The sequence below is a fragment of the Paroedura picta genome, chromosome 1 (genome assembly GCF_049243985.1).
Source record: "Paroedura picta isolate Pp20150507F chromosome 1, Ppicta_v3.0, whole genome shotgun sequence".
Lineage (NCBI taxonomy): Eukaryota > Metazoa > Chordata > Lepidosauria > Squamata > Gekkonidae > Paroedura > Paroedura picta.
Window position 1 is genome coordinate 84813225 of NC_135369.1, and position 19678 is coordinate 84832902.

General features: G+C 42.7%; 1 protein-coding gene across 7 annotated transcripts in view; it reads left to right on the top strand.

Annotated features, from left to right (window-relative positions):
* Positions 1-3956: 3956 nt before the first annotated feature.
* Positions 3957-19678, top strand: part of TARBP1 (tRNA guanosine 2 -O-methyltransferase TARBP1) — a 48438-nt gene continuing 32716 nt past the window's right edge. For 3 of the 7 annotated variants that reach the window (XM_077345952.1, XM_077345970.1, XM_077345979.1), the window contains exons 1-8: positions 3960-4974; positions 9124-9221; positions 10274-10343; positions 11820-11968; positions 15844-15896; positions 16947-17044; positions 18677-18812; positions 18902-18998. In XM_077345952.1, coding sequence (XP_077202067.1) covers positions 4095-4974; positions 9124-9221; positions 10274-10343; positions 11820-11968; positions 15844-15896; positions 16947-17044; positions 18677-18812; positions 18902-18998 — 1581 coding nt within the window. In that variant the 5' untranslated portion in view covers positions 3960-4094. Of the gene's footprint in view, positions 4975-9123; positions 9222-10273; positions 10344-11819; positions 11969-15843; positions 15897-16946; positions 17045-18676; positions 18813-18901; positions 18999-19678 lie in introns of all 7 variants that reach the window. The other 4 variants (XM_077345999.1, XM_077345961.1, XM_077346007.1 and 1 more) reach the window with 3 other exon arrangements.

Below are 19678 nucleotides of genomic sequence, written 5' to 3' on the forward strand. Positions count from 1 at the left end.
GAAGGAAAGTAATCAAAACAGAAGAACAAGCCAAGGTACTGGCTGAAGAACTGAAACACAGGACTGAAATAGAGAAACTCTTCAAGCAACAAAAACAAATTTTACTTGAGAGCTCAGAACTAGAAATGGCACTGGCACCAACATCAGGACAAAATGGATAAATTAAAAATAGTATCAGTAAATATTAATGAACTGCTCTCTCCCATGAAATGTACAAAAACCTGTAACCAACTTAAAAACAAAATATATATATTATATCTAAAATATTTTCAAAAATAATTACCATAAGATTTGGAAAGTGATACAAGCAGACTTATCTATATGGGAAAAATTAAGAATTTCATGGCTACGAAGAATCTCTGCAATCAAAATGAATGTACTGTCTCTTCTAAGCCTCTAATCCTTTCCTCCAAAAGTCTTACCAACTTACACTTGGGGCAGATGTAGTCCATCTTGTCTTCAGGGAGGAAGGCAATCATATCACACTCACTGCAGATGATGGGATGAGTGTCCTGGAGGTCCATTATAACTTGTAGGCAGTGCAACTACTAGGGAAATATAATCTACTGATTCTAATTGCTAGGCCCTTTGTCTCTCGCCCTTCGGCTTGCGCCTCTGGTGAGGAGCAGCCCTTTTAAATCGTCCCAGCAATCACCTCACTCAGCACTACAATAGCCTCACCTGGTCAGCAGCAGCAGCCCTCCCCAGCAGCTTTCTCCACGTGCTCTCAGTTGTCTGAGCTCTCAATAGTCCTGGAAGAAGGCTTAAACAATTTTTTATGGATTACAAAATCAATCAAAACAATCATAACACAAGCAGAAGCCACATAATCAGAGATAGAATACAGTTTACACAATGGAACTTACTGAGCCCTTTAAACTCTGTTTATGTTCCCAGTAGAATCCAATTATGATACATACATGGGAAATAATAATAAATTTGATTTTTTTAATGTATGGTAACTGTTCAGGGAAAAATCAAGTTGTGGCAAATTATTAAATGAAGAAATAAATATTCAGTAGTTGCCATATTATCAACTAGTTTCAAGATCAATAACTTGGAAGGTAGAGTTCTTAGAGAGGTGACTGAGTATGAATAGTTTATTACAAACAAGATTATTTACTATGATGGATATGCAAGATGTTACTCCAACTGGAAACAGAAGAATAAGTAAAAAATGTATGATAAAATGAATGCAGAATTTTAGAGAGCAGATTATCTATGGATCAATGGGAATGCTTATGGAGAATAGAAATCAAGTTTACAGCCAACCGGAGAAAATGGGTTCAAAATGTTTTTAGATGGTATGTAAACCCCAAAGGACCTTGAGAAATCAGACAAAAACTACAAAGGAAAATGCTGGAAATCTTGAGACACAGATGAGACTTTTTAAATATGTGATAGACTTGTAAAAAAGCAAAAAAACAAAACAAAACAAAACCCCAGATAAAAACAAGGAAAAGGGAAATATGTGGAAAATTGCAAACATATTAACATTTAAATTCCCTACAGAAGCTAAGACTACGTTATTAGGTATATTGCCTAATAAATTACAAAAAAAGTCTAGATGAGATATTCAAATATGCGGTAATAACAGCCAGAACCACCTAGAAGAATGGGAAAATAAATTCATTGACCATTCATTTGCTTTAGGATGCTTTGGGCTGATCCTGAGTTGAGCAGGGGGTTGGACTAGATGGCCTGTATGGCCCCTTCCAACTCTATGATTCTGACCATGCAGCCAAAACCAAATTAACACCTTATCTGAGAAAGATCAATCATGACATTTGAGGATGGATTGTGTAAATATATAAAGATGTTGATCCTGAGCAGAAATCTCTATCTTATTATGAGATGAATAACAGATTTTCTTTCTGTACTCTGAAATATTACTTATAGTTAAAAGTTACACTGATTAGGTAGAGATGGCAAAATTTTGTAATACTGAATATGTAGTAAAGATGAAATCAATAATGTAGATGTAAAACAAGTTAATGGAATTTGAAATCCAAAATGCTGAATATAAATGTACCCCAGTACAAGGGAGTATTATTGTATTTTACAGTGTTTTAAAAATTAAAAATTATAATGAAGGGGATGGGATGTTGGGAAGTGTTCTGTGGACAGGTAGGGTGCTAGTACCTGTGCCTCCATAGGATAAGGGGGCCACTACTTCCTCTGTAGTGTCTTCTTTGGTGGTCTCCCTTCCCTTCTAACCTACTTAGCTTTTGAGACCATATCATACTGCCTTCCTTTCCCTAGTGCAAAATAAAGATGAAACCAAAAATGTTGGGCAAGGGAGTCAGACAGAAGACAGTCAGCACCAACCAAGGTTAACAGGGGGACGAAGGACAAAACAACAAGCCCTACCAAAAATGTTTTTCTGCAATCATGTACTGGGTTATAAACATGTAAAAGGGCCTTTCTGAGTTATACAACCCTAATTGAGGTGCTGTGTGAAACTTTAGTCTGAAGAAACAATAAAGGCTTCAACCTGAGCTTATGATTTAAAGAACTGTCCTATTTTAGCTGAAAACACTGCTGTATTTATTTTGGGATGATTTATCTCTAGTGAACCTCCAGATATGGTGGCCTCCTGGTTATTGCATTTGCTACATTTGCTCTGACAAAGCACAAATACATGGCAGTTGTGTATAACGCTTAACTATAAGTAAAAAACACCTCAACAACTCAACTGTAATTTCAGATAGAATCTTAAATACAGAGGTCATCATCATGTTATTCTAATCCTGCTTAATTTTTGCAAGCTTCATTCATGTCAAAACAGCTTATACTATTACAGCATCTCTAGTGTTGCTTTAAATCTTTCTTGCACATACTTGTTGCCAGCATCATTTTCTGTTCACAGATCCACTTTTAGAAATGAATGCTTGAGTGTATACAAAAAGTTTTCTTGGGCCTGGAACTGGGAACAGGCACCTACAGAATTCTAGATTCTTTCCTAGAAATGTCCAAGAGACCCACAGCAAGCCTAACATTACATGTGTCTTCATGTTTGTACTTGTATTATCTCTTTTAGAAAATGCTGTCCACAGCACACCAACAAACCCAAGATAGCCAGTGGTTGCAAAGCCAATGGAAACACATTGACTGAAGAAGTGTCAATCGTGTAGTCCAGGCTTCTCCACCGGGGGGGGGGGGGGCTTTGATGGGGGTTTTGATGGCCCTGGAAGGGCTTTCTGAATAGGTAGAAGTTAATGGGTAAAAGTTAATTTTAATTTTGTTTTAAAAATTGCTAAAAATTGTTATTGGGTGATATGACCATACCCCCCTCCCAAAATGGCCAATGATAGGCCTGGAGGGGTGGGACGTGGAGGGCCCTGCATGAGTGTATATGCTGCTATGCTTCCCAGCCATATTTTGCACAATCACACTACTCCTGGGGTTTCCCTGTGCTGAAGGCTTAGTCCGTAGCATACGGAGGATGGCAGTTAAGCTTCCCCTGCATGCCTTACAACTTGCTTTTAATTACGCTATGAGTTATTCAACATTCTGCCTTCCTTTGGTCCCATTTGCTTGTGAGAAAGTTTGGTTTAGAAATGTTTGAAATAAATATGTAAATATACATGATACAGGTAAGCTACGGTAATCAAAACCAATCTTGTCTGATATGCCGATAAGCACTTTCTGTTTCTACTACTGAAAGGACAGTTTAGCAGGGCAGCAGAATGTCCATCCTGTACCCACACATCTCGGAGCTGATGACCGAAGAATTCAACAAGGCCATTTGCCCTTAATCGCAGCCATGAGTTTAGCAGGAGCAGCAAGAGACTGAGGCCCTCCATCAGCGGCCTTGCGGGTGAGGGATGGAAGGGCAGTAAGCTCCCCTCCTACCCCCCCCCCCCATGTGTGGAGCTACGAGCCCAAGAGCGCGGCCTCAGAGCCCCGTTCCTTCCCCTGCGCAGTGGCAGGCGGGCTCTGCCAGCTCCCCTCCTGTCTATGCGAGGCGGCGGAAGCCAGGCCTAATGCGGCAGCGCGGCCGTCCCTGCTCCGGGAGCGGCTACCCTGGGCGCAAAGGCTGCTGGGGGAAAGCGCGAGGCGAGGGCTGCGGATTGGGCCCGCGCGCCTAAGCCATGGAGCTCGTGCTGGCGGACGCGCTGCTCTCGCAGTGCCCCGACTCAGCCGCGCTGCTCGAGGCGATGCGCGGGGGCGGCCCAGACGAGGCGCTCTCGGTGGAGCAGGCGGAGACGCTGCGCTTCCTTCTCCAGCGGGTGGCGGAGGGCGGGTGGCGGCGGGAGGACGAGGCGAGGCGGCTGGCCCGGGAAGCGGCGCTGGGTCGCTGCTTCCCGGCGCTGGTCCGAAGCGGCTCCGCGCCGGCGGAGGAGCGGCTGCGCCTGGTGAGAGCCAGCTGCGGGGCGCTGCGTTGGTGCGCCTCGCTCTGTGGGCCTTCCCTGGCGGAGCGGCTGGCCCAGGAGGCGCTGGAGGCGCTGGCCGCCGGTCCGGCGGGGCGGCTGCAGACCGAGGCCGCCGTCGAGCTCCTGGCCGCAGTGGCTCCGTGGCTGGTAGAGTCGACGTTGCTGGAGCGAACCGTGGGAGGCGCCCTGGCGCTCTTGCAGCAGCAGCAGGAGGAGGACAAGACGTTGTTGGTGGCGGGGAGGCTGCTGCCCGCTCTGGGGCGAAACAGCGCCGCCCTGGGCCGCGTGTGGCAAGGTCTGGTGTTCCCACCCGAGAGTGCCCCTCAGCCCGTGGGCCAGACCCTGCTCGCGCTGAGCGCCCTCTCCGAAGCCCTGTTTCCCACGGGCGCGCGACAGCCCACCAGCCGCACCGAGGGCGAGGCTGCCCGTCCGCTGCTGGATGCGCGGCTCTCGAGCGGCTTCTGGAAAGTGGTGCAGACGGGGCTGACGGAGAGCGATGCCTTGTGCAGGAAGAGGGCCCGATACTTGCTGAAGCGAGCCGTGGATGTGTCGGAGAAGCTGCGTTCCGAGTGCGTGTGCAGCCCTCACCCTGGAAATGGTACGTGAGGTAGTTGGCACTCCTGCAGAGGCTGTGGTGATGATAGGGATGCCAGGCTCCGAGTGGGACCTGGAGTACCCCCCCCCCCCGGAATTACAGCTCATCATCAGACTTCGACGATCCCCTGTCCAAATTGGAGAGTGGACTCTGGCATTGTGCACCACTGAGGTCCCTGGACTCTCTAGTCTGTTCTCAACCTGGATTTGGCAGTCCCAGTCCCCCATTCCTTGCTGGTGGTGGTGGTGGTGGGGAGGATACCTGACAACCTGATAATAGTGATGGCTGTGTGGAAGTGAAGTGAAAAGCTGGCTGAGGTTGACTTTCCAGCCTGGGGGAAGCTAGTTCTGTGGCTCTTTGCCACACTAATAGACCTGTGCTAAAAGTTTCCTCTCCAGTGTGATAGAGCAGCACCAGTTGTGCTGCATGGGGAATGGCTGGAAGTCATGACAATGACAATCAGATCTTTTCTTCATTACTTCATCCCTCTGAAGATGGACTGCATCTCAGTGACAGTATTAAGTTCTCTGGGGACTGGGTAGCAGTAATGAGACCTGCTCTAGTGCCTTTAATAAAGTATGCACAATGGCATATCTACATACAAGGGACAATTTCAGGAGCAGCATGAATTAAATCTTGCTCCCTACTCACTAATCAGATGACTTGCTGGTTCCAATCATTGTTCCCCTAGCTCTCCTTCCTAAGTGTGGATACTCTAATTTTGAGAAACTCTGAAATGTATTCCCATTAGTGAGCCTTAACATCCCCAAACACATTCTGCTTTCACTTCTTTAATTGTGTGATGTTCTTGCAGGTAGGGTTATGATAAATTTTAGAGGTTTGTGACAGGTTAGTAGATTTGATTAATATTTCCTTATTCCATGACTGCTGGAACTGTTTGGCCATAGCAAATGTGGATAGAGTGCACATGGGAAGATCTTGGCCTGGCTTCAAGCCATGAATGTTCTGAATCCAGCAGAAGCAGGGCTGGAAATCTTACAATTGCATGATCTTGCTAAGATGAACTCAAGATTGACTCAGCCTTCCATCCTTCTGAAGTCGGTAAAATGAGTACCCAGCTTGGGGGGGGGGGTAAACAGTAATGACTGGGGAAGGCACTGGCAAACCACCCCGTATTGAGTCTGCCATGAAAACGATAGAGGGCGTCACCCCAAGGGTCAGACATGACCTGGTACTTGCACAGGGGATACCATTACCTTAAGATGAACTGAAAGAACACATGAGCAAATGCTTTGCTTTCTAGAAATCTGTGGGTTACACAAGAATTTAGATAGTGAGGGAGACATTTTGGAAATTCCCCCCCCCCCGCCCCATTCTGTAAGTCCCCAGAGGCTTGTGCAGCCTCCTTTTGTCTCACCATTCTTTCCTTTCACTAGATGTTCAATTACTTCCCTATATTCTCTGCTCCTGGAGAATTGTTCTGATCAAACCAGGAATTTTACATGATCAAACTGCAGATTTTACATTATTTAATTTACAAAATCTGTACTTTTTTGCACACTTAGAGAGTTCCCAACTATATAGAAACCCTACTTTGTCTACATGTGGCCTAGTATTGATAGTTTTTAGTGGTTTTGAGAATGATCTTTTGAAAAAATATAATAGTTATTTAGATATGTTGTAATAATTCCGGTTAAAAAAACAAACAAAACTAAAACAAACCAGCCAGTGTTTGCATCTAAGGTTATAACCCTACTCTGGGTTTTTTTTTCTCCAGATAGCAGTTTTTCAAGCAGCTGTAAGACAGGAAGATGAACTGAAGTACTTAAAAGAGGACTTTTGATGTTACTCTTATTATTGCCCATGCTGATCAGGCTAGTTTGAATAAGTAGCCCTCAGAAGGGGAATTGGCATTGTATTTTCATGACATGCCAGGGTATCACTTCACTCTGACTTGCAAAACCACTACAGTTGTTGGAAGCAGTCTAAGGTGTAGCTGCATCCTCTGTTGCCATGGTTTGACACTGCATTTCTGTTTGCCCCTTTTTTATTTGTTTTTTTTTTCATTGTTGCTCTCTGGCTTGTTTTTTTTTTTTTAATGCATATAACCAACATTGTACTTCTGTAGATACGTCTACATTTGCTTCAGTATGTGTAAGAGGAGGGTAGGTACTCTATGAAATTCTGAAGTAACTGGAATTCTGGTTCAACTCTTTGATCGTTATTGTTTGTTTTTCATTGGGAAACCATTGAATGTGACTGTGAGGGAGGCTAGGTGAGTCAATGAACAGAAATGTAACTTTCTTTGGATCCACGACAGCTATCCAACTACCGTCCCCTCTCGCGCTTAGTGTTTCTGGGGGAAATGAAAAAGCTGTTGTGGGACCGATTATCAGCATACTTGGAAGCTTTGGTCCTAGAACCATCCCAGTCTGGTTTCCGGCCTGGCCATGGGATAGAGACAGTGCTAGTCGCCTTGACGGATGACCTCCATCGCCAGCTGGACTGGGGCAGGTCGGCGCTGCATATTTTATTAGATCTCACAGCAGTGTTTGACACAGTCTATCATAAGCTTTTAGCTCACCACTTCACCGATGCCGGGATCAGAGGGACTGCCCTTCAGTGGCTGATCTCCTTTCTCCGGAATTGCAGACAGACAATAGCATTAGGAGAGAGCTCATCAAGACATCAACAACTGGCAATTCTTTCTCCAATTCTATTAAACGTCTTTATGCGCCCTCTTGCCCAACCAGTGTGGAGGTTTGGGCTGGGTTGCCACCAATATGCTGATCGCACCCAGCTCTTCCTCCTGATGGATGGCCACCCAGATCAGGTTAAAGGTTCTGGTAATTACCTTCAAGGCTATACGCGGTCAGGGCCCAGTGTACCTGAGGGATCGCCTCTCCGCCTACACTCCTCAAATAGCTTTGCGCTCTACCACCTCCAACCTCCTGGTGATCCCTGGCCCTAAGGAAGCCTGCTTGACCTCAACCAGGGCCAGAGCTTTCCCCATTATGGCCCCCTACCTGATGGAACAAGCTCCCAGAGGAGATTAGGGCCCTGACGGAACTAAAACAGTTCCGCAGGGCCTGCAAAAGGGAGCTCTTCCACCAGGCATTTGGTTGAGGCCAGGCTAACAAACCAACATCTGCAGGGCCCCTGCATCCCCTCCCCCCAGAAACCCACTAAGACACCTGTTCAAGTTACCACTGTTTATGTTATGTTATAGTGTTATGTTATACTGTCACACGGTTTATCAATTAATACTATGAATGCTATTATATGTATGGTTTCATGTATAGTTTCAGTTATATGTAAACCGCTCTGAGCCTTCGGGGAGGGCGTTATATAAATATGAATAAATAAATAAAAATAAATAAATTAAACATGGATTTGCTTTCATATTAAATTAGAGGAAAACACATCTCAATCTTTGGAATGTCCTTTCTCTATCACTTGTGCAGAGTTTGTGCTGTGAGTTTCTTATATGCTTCTGTTCATACCTCTTTCCCTATCTTTGGCTCTTATCTGGACACATTTCTGCTGTACCAGATACAGTACAATATGTCCAGTCATTACCAGTGGTGTAAGGTTCTCTGGCACATCACATCTGCTACTGCCTTCCCGTTTTATGACAGGTTCTTTAGCACACAGCAGTGGGAAAAACTTGTGGTGCATTTGTGGGAAAAACCTGTGGCGGGGGTTGAAGAAATTTTTGTAAAATTTTATGATGTGTGCTTTATATATTGTAACCCAACTTGAGCCTCTGGGGAATGTCACATTAGAAATATAACAAACAAATTAAGAAAGTTGGCTATTGACATGTGAAATATGAGAAGTTCTCGCATTATTGGGAAGGGCTAGATGCACTGACCCAATAGTGTGCTCATATAAGGGTTTCTAGTGGGAGGAGAGTCAACAGTAGATGCATCTGCAAATCCATGCTAAAGGGAAAGATTGTGGTGTTCATAGGTATTGTTGCTCCTTGCATCCTGCTAATATTGGGTTTTATTATTTAGGTTTCTTGTTGACATTGATAGGTTTACTTATGGAGAAAAGATAAGACAAGACCTGGTTCTATTACTTTTTTCATATTGGTAACCTTACTGGAGGTGGCATTATCTATATATATAAGTGTTTCCCTTATTTAGAGGATAATGAGAAAATGTCTCTTATTTGCTCATCTTCTAGAACCATGTCTATTCTGGTGGTCTGCTGAGAAAAATGATCAACTTACTCAGTTTTGGGAAAACTATATTTTAATTATGGAGACTCTAGAAGGAAACCAGGTAAATATAATGCATTGTCTTTACAAATTTATTGTTTATTTATATAAGTAATTAATTTGTTGACCGCCACTCCCAGACCAGGCCAGCTCATGGTGGTTTGCAATAAAAGCCTCCAGTAAAAAGTAGAGAAAACAACAGGACACAAAGCCTTTGGAAGCAAAACCTCTAGCTCTAACATCCTCTCCACTCCCTAGCTTATTCAGAACACCCCCCCTCCTGCACACCTGCAAGCCTTGGGAAAGGCTTGCACATCTGGCCCTTGATATTCTGGGATGTTCTGTGGCATTCTGAGGAGAGACCCAAAGATCTTCTATGGCCTGGCCTCAACCAAATGTCTTGTGAAAGAGCCACGTCTTGCAGGCTCTGTGGAATTGTGACAGCTCCAGCAGGGCCCTCAGCTGTTCTAGGAGTTTGTTCCACCAGGGTGGGACCAGGTCCAAAAAGGCCCTGGCCCTGGTCGAGGCTAGGCATGCCTCCTATGGGCCAGGGACCTCCAACAGATTCAAACCTGCAAAACGAAGGGCCCTGCTGGGGGCATAAGGAGACAGGTGGTCCCTCCAATATGTGACACCCAGACTGCGAACGGCCTTAAAGATCAGCATGAAAAATTTGAAAATCCGGAATGCAATCAGCAACCAATTTACCTTTGAGGGTTGATATAAAGGGAAGAAGGGCTACACAATACTAAGCATGTATACTGCAGAAGTCAACAGGTGCTGAGAATGACTTATCGTGAACAAAACACCTCTGCTGCATTTCAAACTTAACTCTTTTTCCCTTGAGTGAAAAAGTTTAAATATAAAACAAACTATTTGGTCTCATTATATCATTTTCTGAGGCAAAAGAAGGTTACAGTAGTGGCATTGTGTTTATGTTTGATGTTCACAAAAGGGGTACAGAAACTGGGCTACAGAGATTACATGTTATAATTTTTATGATTGTAGGTTTATCATAGTCTTGTAAATTGTAGGAGAGATTAGTGTATAGTTCTATAATTTAAATATTTATTGGTTGAGAAAATCAAATTAATGCAATTTCTCTTTCAATTTTAGATACATGTTATAAAGCCAGTTTTGCCAAAGTTAAATAGCTTATATGAACTTGCAATATTGGAACAAAAAGGTAAGACTATTTTCAGATAATCTTAACTTTGTTGGGTTATAAAGAGAAGAATTATAGAGCTGCGAAAACTCCTGGTTGATGGATAACAAGAATATAAAAGTTGGGGATCTATACGAATTTGTGGGGAAGGGGAAATTCCACTTGTCCCAGTTTCTTTCCTGTTGGCTCAGTTGTCACTGAGCCAATATTTAGTTGCCTCAAATTTAGTTGGCCTCTGCCCTTCCTGTCTCCAAGTTTGCTTTTCCTCCCTCTCTGCTGCTCGGTCTCTGTGTCACTCCTTTCTCTTCCTTCTCCAGATGTATTCCCTGTCTTCTCCTACCCAACACCTTCTCCTGCTTTTTCCTGCTCCACTCTCCTTGAATCCTGCCCCCCCCCCCCCAGCTCTTGCATCCTCATTTCTGCCAGAATCTGTCTTCTTCTCTCGCTGCCTGTCCAAAGCATTAGTCAGCAACCTTCGTATGTTTGGTACCCCAGTGAGGTCTTCTCACAGGAACTTTGTTATTAAATCATTTGGTTTATTTTAGGTGATGCTTGTATAGGCACAGACATCACTATTAATTAAAAGAAACATTCCCCCTTCCCCCCCTTTTTTTTACAACTTTCAGATTTTCTCTAAATTTTGCGAATACCCTTAAGTTTGAAGAAATCTCTAACCTAGGAAGCCCTGATTTGTTTTTTATCCACACTATGGGGCTGCACATGGCTATTAGATAAAAGCACGTTCAGTAGCAATCTGGTATGATCTGGCATCAGGACTGTATCCCATTCCTTATATTTTATGTAATATATATATGTACCTAAAATATATGGATGTTTAATTCCTGCAGAACCCTAAAATTGAGTGGAGGAGCAAGACATGCACATTCTGGGTCATGCATTGTATATGAAAAATCCTGATGAGTCACACAATTTTTTTACTAAAGATTGTATAAGCTCACCTTTTGTTCTAGGAGAACCAAAGTCAGCAGGCATTGTGAAATGCAGGCAGCTCTGATTTCTAAAAGTTTAGGCGTGGAGCCAGTGGGGGATTAGCCAGCCCAGATTCATTGAGATATTTAATATGTGTCCAGATGACAACTTTATAAACTAGGAATATATATAATTTGACACAAATATATTGTAATATAACTTATGTGTAGTACAACAAAACAAAATCCAGTGGCACCTTTACGACCAATCCACTTAAATCGATCCTTATTGTGGAGTGTTAATGTTGGAATAGGATCTGGGAGATTCAGGCTTGACTCCCCATACTGCCATCGAAACATGCTAAGTGACCTTTAGCCAATTGCACACTGGCTAACCTACTTCACGCTGGTTTTGTGAGGATAAAACAGAAGAGAGGAAAACTGTGAAAGATATTTTGGTTCGCCATTGGGGAAAAAGGCAGGATATAAATGAAGTAATTAAATATACTTGATCATCTTCCACAAAATATTTTTAGATATTTTGTTGTGATTTTTTTAAAAACAACAGATAGTTGGGTCTTTCACCCGTCATGGCATATGTGCATTTACAAAAGAATGTTTGAGAGTGAAAACAAAACATTGGCTAAGGAAGGAGTGATTCATTTTCTTGAAATGTGGGAAGTACAATGCCTTCCCCCATCACCAGGATTTTCAGAGGTAAGGTCTGTTTTTCTACTGCTCTTTTAAATCCCATGCTCAGTAGCTTGTCCAGTTGTCTTTGAAATCCAGTTTCATTGTGTATTTGAACTCTGCTCTTAACTTTCCTTAGCATGGAAAGCTTAAAAGGTATTGACTTGCTATTCTCACTGTGGGAACAATCATATTTTAGACTGTATGCTCAGAGATTGTAAAATAGTGAGGTTGAAATTATCTGTAGTATATAAAGAAAAAATATTGAAACTGCAAAGAGCTTCTGCATAAACTCACACAAGTTCTTTCAATACTCAGGCTTGGTTAATTCTCACTATATGATATACTTGCAGTTCTTCATGTTGAAGGAAAGAAAGAAGGGCGAAAGTTTCTTTCCAATTACTGCATATCTTTGAAATTTATATTCAGGGGGATGTCTGATGAATACAATATTTTACTGCACTTGGAAACTGGTAGATATGGCGGTGGGATGCACCAAAAATGTACCAGTATGTTGTAAGGAAGCTAGTTGCCTATTTAATCTTACAGAAAGAAGAAATCAACCTTGTTTGCTTAAGACCATTTATGCACTGGAGGTTTCATGCCAGGCTGCAGGCTGGAGTTTTAGTCATAGCAGGTTGGCCCACCTCTTCCTGCACCCACATGGGGGAGCATTTGGCCTGGTGCACCTCATCCGCCCCTGATCTGTGCTCCTGACAGGGGGGTGGGGCAGTGAAGTTCCCAGTGCATAAACGGTCTAACAGAGACATGATTTAAAGAAAACAGTGTGGTGCATTTGTTCCAGCTAACACCACCTGGTTGTTGTTGTTATTAGATTTATTCCCCGCTGTTATCAGCAATCCTCTTATCAGCCATGCACAGGTGATCAGGAAAGAGTTGTGGCCATTATTCTTCAACTTCCATAGACTTCCAGTGCAAACTATCACTGGCACTGTCTGTGTGGGCCTCACATTAGGGACTAAGGAAAGATAAGGCATTGTTCTTGTTTACCAAGGGGGCACCTTGATTGAACTGGTGGTTTTGGGTGTAGTGTTGGAGACACTCAAATTGTTCATTCTGGAATCTTCGACAATCATGCTGAGAAAACCTTTGTGGGGCTGAAACAGGATTTTATAGCTTCTTTGTTTGCCTTGGGTCTCTCCCAAATCATGATTGGCCCAACATATGAAAAAGGTCATACCTGTGATTTGAATTTTTGCAGTGAATTTTTAAGGAATGGTTTAATTCCAGTGCTGGAGAGTCACCTCAAACCATGGTTTGGCTATATGGTTCATTTTGACCCAGTTTCTATGATGGATGTTGGCACGCTTCTGGAATCCATGAAGGCCACTACTTGTGCCCTGAATCCATGCCCTGCCTGGCTTCTAAAATAATGTCAAATAATGTAAAGCCCATATCAAGGAATCCTTAGCATCTATTATAAAATAGTTACTAACTCAGAATGCCTTCCCTCAACTGCTCAGAGGTGGCTATTCGTCTGCTACTCAACAAAAATCCCTGCAGAAGAATGATGTAGCCAATTATCACCTTGTTTCTTGACTGCTATTCATAGGCAAAGTGATTCAGAGAGCAGTAGCAGTCCAACTCTCTGTGTTCTTGGTTAACTCATCTCCCCTAAACCCTTTTCACTCTGGGCTATGGAACAGAAGTTGCCCTTTAGGCTTTAGTCAACAAAGGTCAGATCTCCTTGTTCCCACTGGATTTATCTGCCACCTTTGATATGGTAGACTAAACATCACAGGTTATGCACTGAATTGGTTAAAATCATTCCTCATGTACTGGACCCAAAGAATTGCCATTGGAGACCAATTATCATCAGTGTGGTATCTATGCTGTGGACTCTACTGGGGCACAAGCCTATCACACATGCTCTTTAATCCCCATGTAAAGCTCATAGGTGAAATCATTTGTAGTTTTGGTGTTTGCTATCGTCAGTACACAGACAATACACAGCTGTATATAAGGTAAAAGTATCCTCTGTGCAAGCACTGAGTCATGTCTGACCCTTTGGGTGATGCCCTCTAGCATTTTCTCGGCAGACTCAGTACAGGGTGGTTTGCCATTCCCTTCCCCAGTCATTACTGTTTTATCCCCCAGCAAGCTGGGCACTTATTTTACTGAACTCGGAAGGATGGAAGGCTGAGTCAATCTTGAGCTGGCTGCTGGGATCGAACTCCCAGCCTCATGGTCAGAGCTTCAGACAGCATGTTGGCTGCCTTACCACCCTGCCTTACCACAAGAGGCTATATTTATTTATTTATTTATTTATTTAGATTTATATACCGCCCTCCCCGAAGGCTCATATATATCCTTGTTCAAATATTACATCAAATAATGTAATAGAGGGTCCTAAATAGCTTCCTGGCTGCTATGTTTAAATGGCCGAGAGTGAACAAATTAACACTAAACCCTGGAAAGACATGAATAATGTTGACTGGGAAGATGGCGATCTTGAAGGGCATCATGCTCCCCACTTTTGATGGTGTTCAGCTGACCCTTGCCGACTCAGTTAAGAGCCTCAGAGTTATATTGCCCCAATTTTATTGCTGGAGAAAGAAGGTAACATTGCTGCAAAAAAAAAAGAAAAGAAAAGTGGAGGGGGGACTTTCTTCTGGCTCAGCCTACTTCATAAAATGCCCCTTACCTTGGTGTGGCTGATCTGGCCATCTGCATCCATGCCACAGTAACATCAAGACTAGACTACTATAATGCATTGTACATTGGTCACCTCTCAAAATCAACTCATGAACTCCTGTAGTTACAGATTGCTGCAACTCAGCTATTCTGAGGAGCTATATGAAGCATATATATCTACGGTCACTCCACTGGCTGCCCATTAGTTACTGCATTCAATTTAAAGTGTTGCTTATCACATACAAAGCCTTTCATGGCCTTAGAACTTCATATCTGTATGGCCATCTCTTTCCCCATGCATTGCCATAACAGCTTGGTTCACTGGAAGAAGTATATTCTGCACATACCAATCTTCAGATGGTCAAAAATCCAGAGCTTCCCATCCACGTGCCTCCCATCCCTGGCTTTCCATGAACTACACAAAATTGAATTATTCAAGAGGGCTTTTCTATGCAGGCAGAAGGGCAGTACTACACCTAATGATTCACAGAGTAACTTCAGTACATTGTTAGCAACTGGGAATAGTTTGCTGTAAGGAAGATCCTGCTGTGTACTTTTGTGTCATCTAATGTGTCATATTAATCCTTATGCTATGTTTCAGTTCTGTTTTTTAAGATTTCTGGTTAGTTCTAAAGCCCTAATCTTATTGCATTGTTTATTGATTGTCCCATCCTGTTGGTTGTGCTGACTCAATCTGTGTAATCCACCTGGTCCCAGTGAGAAAGGCAGAGTATAAATGATGTAAATAAAAAATAAATTATTGCTGGTACTTTATAATGTACACATTTTCTGATATAGCCCTGCTTTTTTTAAATCAGTTTTCCCTTTAATAGAAATGATTACTTGCGTGGCTTGTTGCTAAATTTTCTTTATAAGGAAGAGAGCCAGTTTGGTGTAGTGGTTAGGAGTGCGGACTTCTAATCTGGCATGCCAGGTTCGATTCTGCGCTCCCCCACATGCAGCCAGCTGGGTGACCTTGAGCTCTCCATGGCACTGATAAAACTGTTCTGACTGGGCAGTGATATCAGCGCTCTCTCAGCCTCACCCACCCCACAGGGGAGGGTGTTGTGGGGAGAGGAATGGGAAGGCCGCTTTGAGCCTCCTTCGGGTAGGGAAAAGCGGCATATAAGAACCAACTCTTCTTCTTCTTAATAAAAAGATAAAGCATACCTACTTACATAGCATAAGTAAAAAGTCTTATTTACTGTAATCTCCTTTAATGCAAATATAATTTCCTTTTTTCCCAGTTTGTTATTGGACCATTAATGGATGCTCTTTCAGAAAGTTCTTTTTATTCCAGGTAATAAATTATTCAGTGAGAAATTAAATCCCAAATGGGATGTTTAATGCCGACTATGTATGCATCTCTTGGACCCATTATGCACGGGGGGAATAACGCACATTTGGGGTGGAATGGCGGCAACTAAAATCACCGATAACGCACGGCGCCGGCTGCAACTGGCCGCAGATTCGGTGCATGCCGCCGAAAAAGCTGCATTAGCGAAACGTGGAAGAAAGCGCAGCTTCCGGGTGACCGGAGCGCAATCAGAAGTGCCGTCGGGATTGCCACATGCATAATCGGTTACTCTGGGTTTTGCCGCCGTCACGCCCCCTCCCGTGCATAACCGGTGTGCGTCGCGTCTTCCCCCTCCGCGTTTTCCATGTGACCAGAAATCGCCGTTTCGGCGGCCGTGCATAATGGGCCTTGGGGAGACTGGCTATTCATAGGAATCTCACAGCTGATCTCTGGAATTCTTTTCAGTCATGAAAGGGAAAAATAATAGATAACCATAATTTATGGGTAATGCACATTTACACTACTATGTAAAGTTCTCAAAAAGGTATATAAAAGCTGAAAAAAATGCAGATATTGACATTGCTTTTGCTTAATAATAATACATTTCCAGGATGCTCCATTTTAAAGGAATTTTATAAATAAATACAAACCTTAATTAATGGAATTATAGCACACTGCAACAGAACGATTCTTTTCATGTTTATTCCCAAGAAAACATTCCTACAATTGTATTCTATCTCAGGTCTTGGATAACTTTGCCTATGAGCACACTGTCAGTGGATTCATCAGTTAGCATGTTTGTATGATGTGTGAGACTAGGTTGAATCTGGTGCATTAGTTCAATATTAAACATGAGGTTCCTGCAACAGAAAACAGAAGCTTTTGTTAAGTTGCATGCTAACACACTGTCTTCAGTACTGAAGTACATATTCTGGTAATATACATATTACTTAAATTTAATTTAGTGGATACATGACAGCTTAACTAAGCACCATTAGGTGCAAGTTGAGAGTCCTAGTTCTGACTATGCATGCCTCTTTTTAAACTTAACAGGTCAGTAGGCCAGCTGATGGGGTCATGTCCTTCATTAGGAATAAAGCTGCAGACGTTTTTGGCTGCCTTCTTCACAAATATCCCAGAGGAAGAAAAAAGTATGTTTAGTCATGTTTATTACATTAAAAGTGCCTTACTGCTTTCACTGTGCTTGAGCCCCAGTGTGACAGAAGTGGAGATGTGAGTGAAATAGGAAGCGGACTGGGGAAAAGGAAAGAGTGGCACTCTCTTTCCCATTGCCAGTGATGCCTGGATATTGGGGAAAGAAGCAGCAAAAGGCGGTGAGGGAACTCTGCAAAAAATGTTTTGCTTGTGGACCTTCTTGTGGATGATCTGGGGCCAAGGGACCAAGCCCTATGAAGATAGGTTGAGGGACTTGGGAATGTTCAGCCTGGAGAAAAGGAGGTTGAGAGGGGACATGATAGCCCTCGTTAAGTATTTGAAAGGTTGTCACTTGGAGGAGGGCAGGATGCTGTTCCCATTGGCTGCAGAGGAAAGGACACGCAGTAATGGGTTTAAACTACAAGTACAACGATATAGGCTAGATATCAGGGGGAAAAATTTCACAGAGTAGTTCAGCAGTGGAATAGGCTGCCTAAGGAGGTGGTGAGCTCCCGCTCACTGGCAGTCTTCAAGCAAAGGTTGGATACACACTTTTCTTGGATGCTTTAGGATGCTTTGGGCTGATCCTGCGTTGAGGGGGGGGGGTTGGACTAGATGGCTTGTATGGCCCCTTCCAACTCTATGATTCTATGATTCTTCTCCCTGGCCCAGTGAATGGAGTTTGGAGTGCTCAGAGGACAAATTCCACACTGATGCAAAGTGATAAAAATGCTTCACTTGCTCTTTATAAAAAGAAACATGAACAGCAGAGGGATGCTTCATATTTTCTCAGCTATGTAACTATATATTTAATATTATTATCTGAGCTACTTTTCTCCTTATGTGATTCCTGATATGTGTTTATCCAGGTAAAGATGTATTTGGAACACCTTTGTGGTCTTCCATCCAAATACTCACCCTGCTTAGCTTCTGAAATCCAGATGAGGTCAGGATAACCTGGGCTATGTAGGCTTACTCCCTTCTAAGTTTATTGAAGTCTCTGAGTTTAGAGTGGTGTAGTTGGCAGGGATAGCAGTAAGCATAACCCCAGCCTACTGCTCCTCTGGAGCTTTAAAAAAAATGAACACATGTCCGGGCTTCATTATATACATTTGTGTGTAATGTGTGTTTCGTTGTCAGTTCTAGAGTGGGGGAAGTGGTTATTTTTGTATGTTCTTATTTATAATCCTCCACTTTTCTGCCTATGCTGGGATTGTGGTAGTCTGAGAACACTCTGGGGATGTATGTTGCATACTGAAATGAACCATGTTCCCAGGAACCTGTCCCCAGTCTTAACCTTTTCTCTAATTTATGCTTTCCAGTCTGACTGGACTTGAAATTGGAGTGCAGGTGGGGAAGCAATAGCACAATATTCAGTAATCATTCACAGTATAGAACTAGACATGCCGAGTCCTATTCTGGTTTGATGCCATTTACCCTGAAGGTCTGACTACTGTCTTTTTTTCCTGTCTACTGTGCTGCATCTTGTATCATGAATCAAGTGACTGTGGGTGAGTTGAAGCTGGGATTAATGAAGGGGTTAGTTGGACACAGAGAATATGCCATAAATTTTGGCTGCATATTAGTTTCTTGCCATTTATGTTTTATTTTTGTGTGTGTTTTTCCAGGTGGTTTTTTGTTAAAGTTTATTCTGAGGATGAGCAATAGGCATTGGTGTGCCATTCCAGTTTTATTTCTATCCATGGCTCTGGCACATATTCCAGCATGCAGAGCACTGGATATGGAAGGACTTCTAGCTCTGAGGTAACAAGCCGAGCCTTGCCTTTGTGATCAGTCTCTGTTCTCATTCCATTGTATTGAGTTCTCAAAGTATGTCTTTTATCCTTCTGCAGAAATGTGCTGCAGTGTACTATGATCACACATCAGATTCTGCTACGAGGAGCTGCTCAGTGCTACCTTCTTAAAGCAGCAATGCTCTTGACCAATGTAGTAAGTGTTCATTATGAAACAGTTTGTAGAAACAGTTTGTAGGTTACTAAGGTTAGAAGGGAATTCCACTGTTTACTTCACAAGAATATGGTGCGGCATCTTTTTAAAAAAACTAATTGATGTATTTTCTCTTGGCTTTTTGGTACTGTATTTGAGTGTTTTAGCTACACAGACTTTGTATATAATATGATAACTCTTCTAATCATTGGGTGCTTTACCTGGTTTAATAGAAATGTCATTGAATACTCAAATATGTTTGATTGAAAAACCTCTCATTAAATTGAGATTAGTGTTCGAATGCCCAATATTAACATCACTGCTGTCTCCTTCAAAAATACATAGGTATAGGAGAATTTAGATGAGGATTGTAGAGTCAGATATGGAAACTGCTTGTATTTCCTGATGAAATTATAATGGCATCTGAAGAACAATTGCATCTCATTGAAATATACATATTTTTGTGCATGGTGGATTTTTAAAATTAAACAGTAATGACTGGGGAAGGCACTGGCAAACCACCCCGTATTGAGTCTGCCATGAAAACACTAGAGGGCGTCACCCCAAGGGTCAGACATGACCTGGTGCTTGCACAGGGGATACCTTTACCTTTACCCTTTTAGATTTTAAAAAGACATGCTTTCCTATTATTTCTATATTTTAAATAGTGAAGTGCGAATATC